Source organism: Plasmodium reichenowi (assembly GCF_001601855.1).
Source record: "Plasmodium reichenowi strain SY57 chromosome Unknown, whole genome shotgun sequence".
Classification (NCBI taxonomy): domain Eukaryota; phylum Apicomplexa; class Aconoidasida; order Haemosporida; family Plasmodiidae; genus Plasmodium; species Plasmodium reichenowi.
In genome coordinates, this window is record NW_017962190.1 from 1 (window position 1) to 778 (window position 778).

General features: G+C 17.4%; 1 protein-coding gene across 1 annotated transcript; it reads left to right on the plus strand.

Moving 5' to 3' along the window:
* PRSY57_0003400C (hypothetical protein) lies at positions 1-778 on the plus strand (the record flags this gene model as incomplete). Its single annotated transcript, XM_020114127.1, has 1 exon — positions 1-778. A coding segment is annotated over one exon (778 nt), but the record flags the coding sequence as incomplete, so codon positions are not given.

Consider the following 778-nt stretch of genomic DNA (forward strand, 5'->3'; position numbering starts at 1 on the left):
TGATTATATTAGTTATTTCTTTTTAAATATGGAGAATTTTATGCTTTGGTTATACAAACATAAGATTAGTAAAAAAATATACCATTCTCGTAATAAGATGACATTAACAAATTATGAGAAGAATATGGCTATAATTATATGTTATATATGTACAGAAGGTAATATTAACTCTTTTTTTTTTCGAAATTACCTAGATGTGTTCTTTATATTATTTTTGAAAATAATATATTTGAATGAAAATATTAGCGAGTTAAATAATAGTGCAAATAATATAATACAAAAAGAGAAGAACAATTTAAAACATAATTCGTTGTTAGAATTTAAAAGGGATACATTAAGTATGTTAAATAATATATTCAATATAAATCATAATAAAAAGTTTGAATATATGAAGATTTTAAATTTATATTATAGACAAATTATTCATCATTTATTATTTTTATATTACTATTTTACTGTTAAAAAATATTATGTATTACAATTACAGCTAGTACATTTTATAAGATATATTTTACCTTTATATGAAAAGAATATTGATAAGAAATTTTTAACAAATGAAAGTACAGAAAAAGATAAGGTTTTTAAACGTATGAACTATAATAATTATGAAGAATTTATTAGTGCTAGTAAATATCATTTTGAAATAATAAATAGAAATAATTATAATATGAAAAATGATGTCTTTATTTTTAGTATATTAAGAAAATCTATGACAATTATTTTTAATTTAAATGAACAAGTTTTATATAAAGAAGTTTTAAAAACTATTATAGATTTA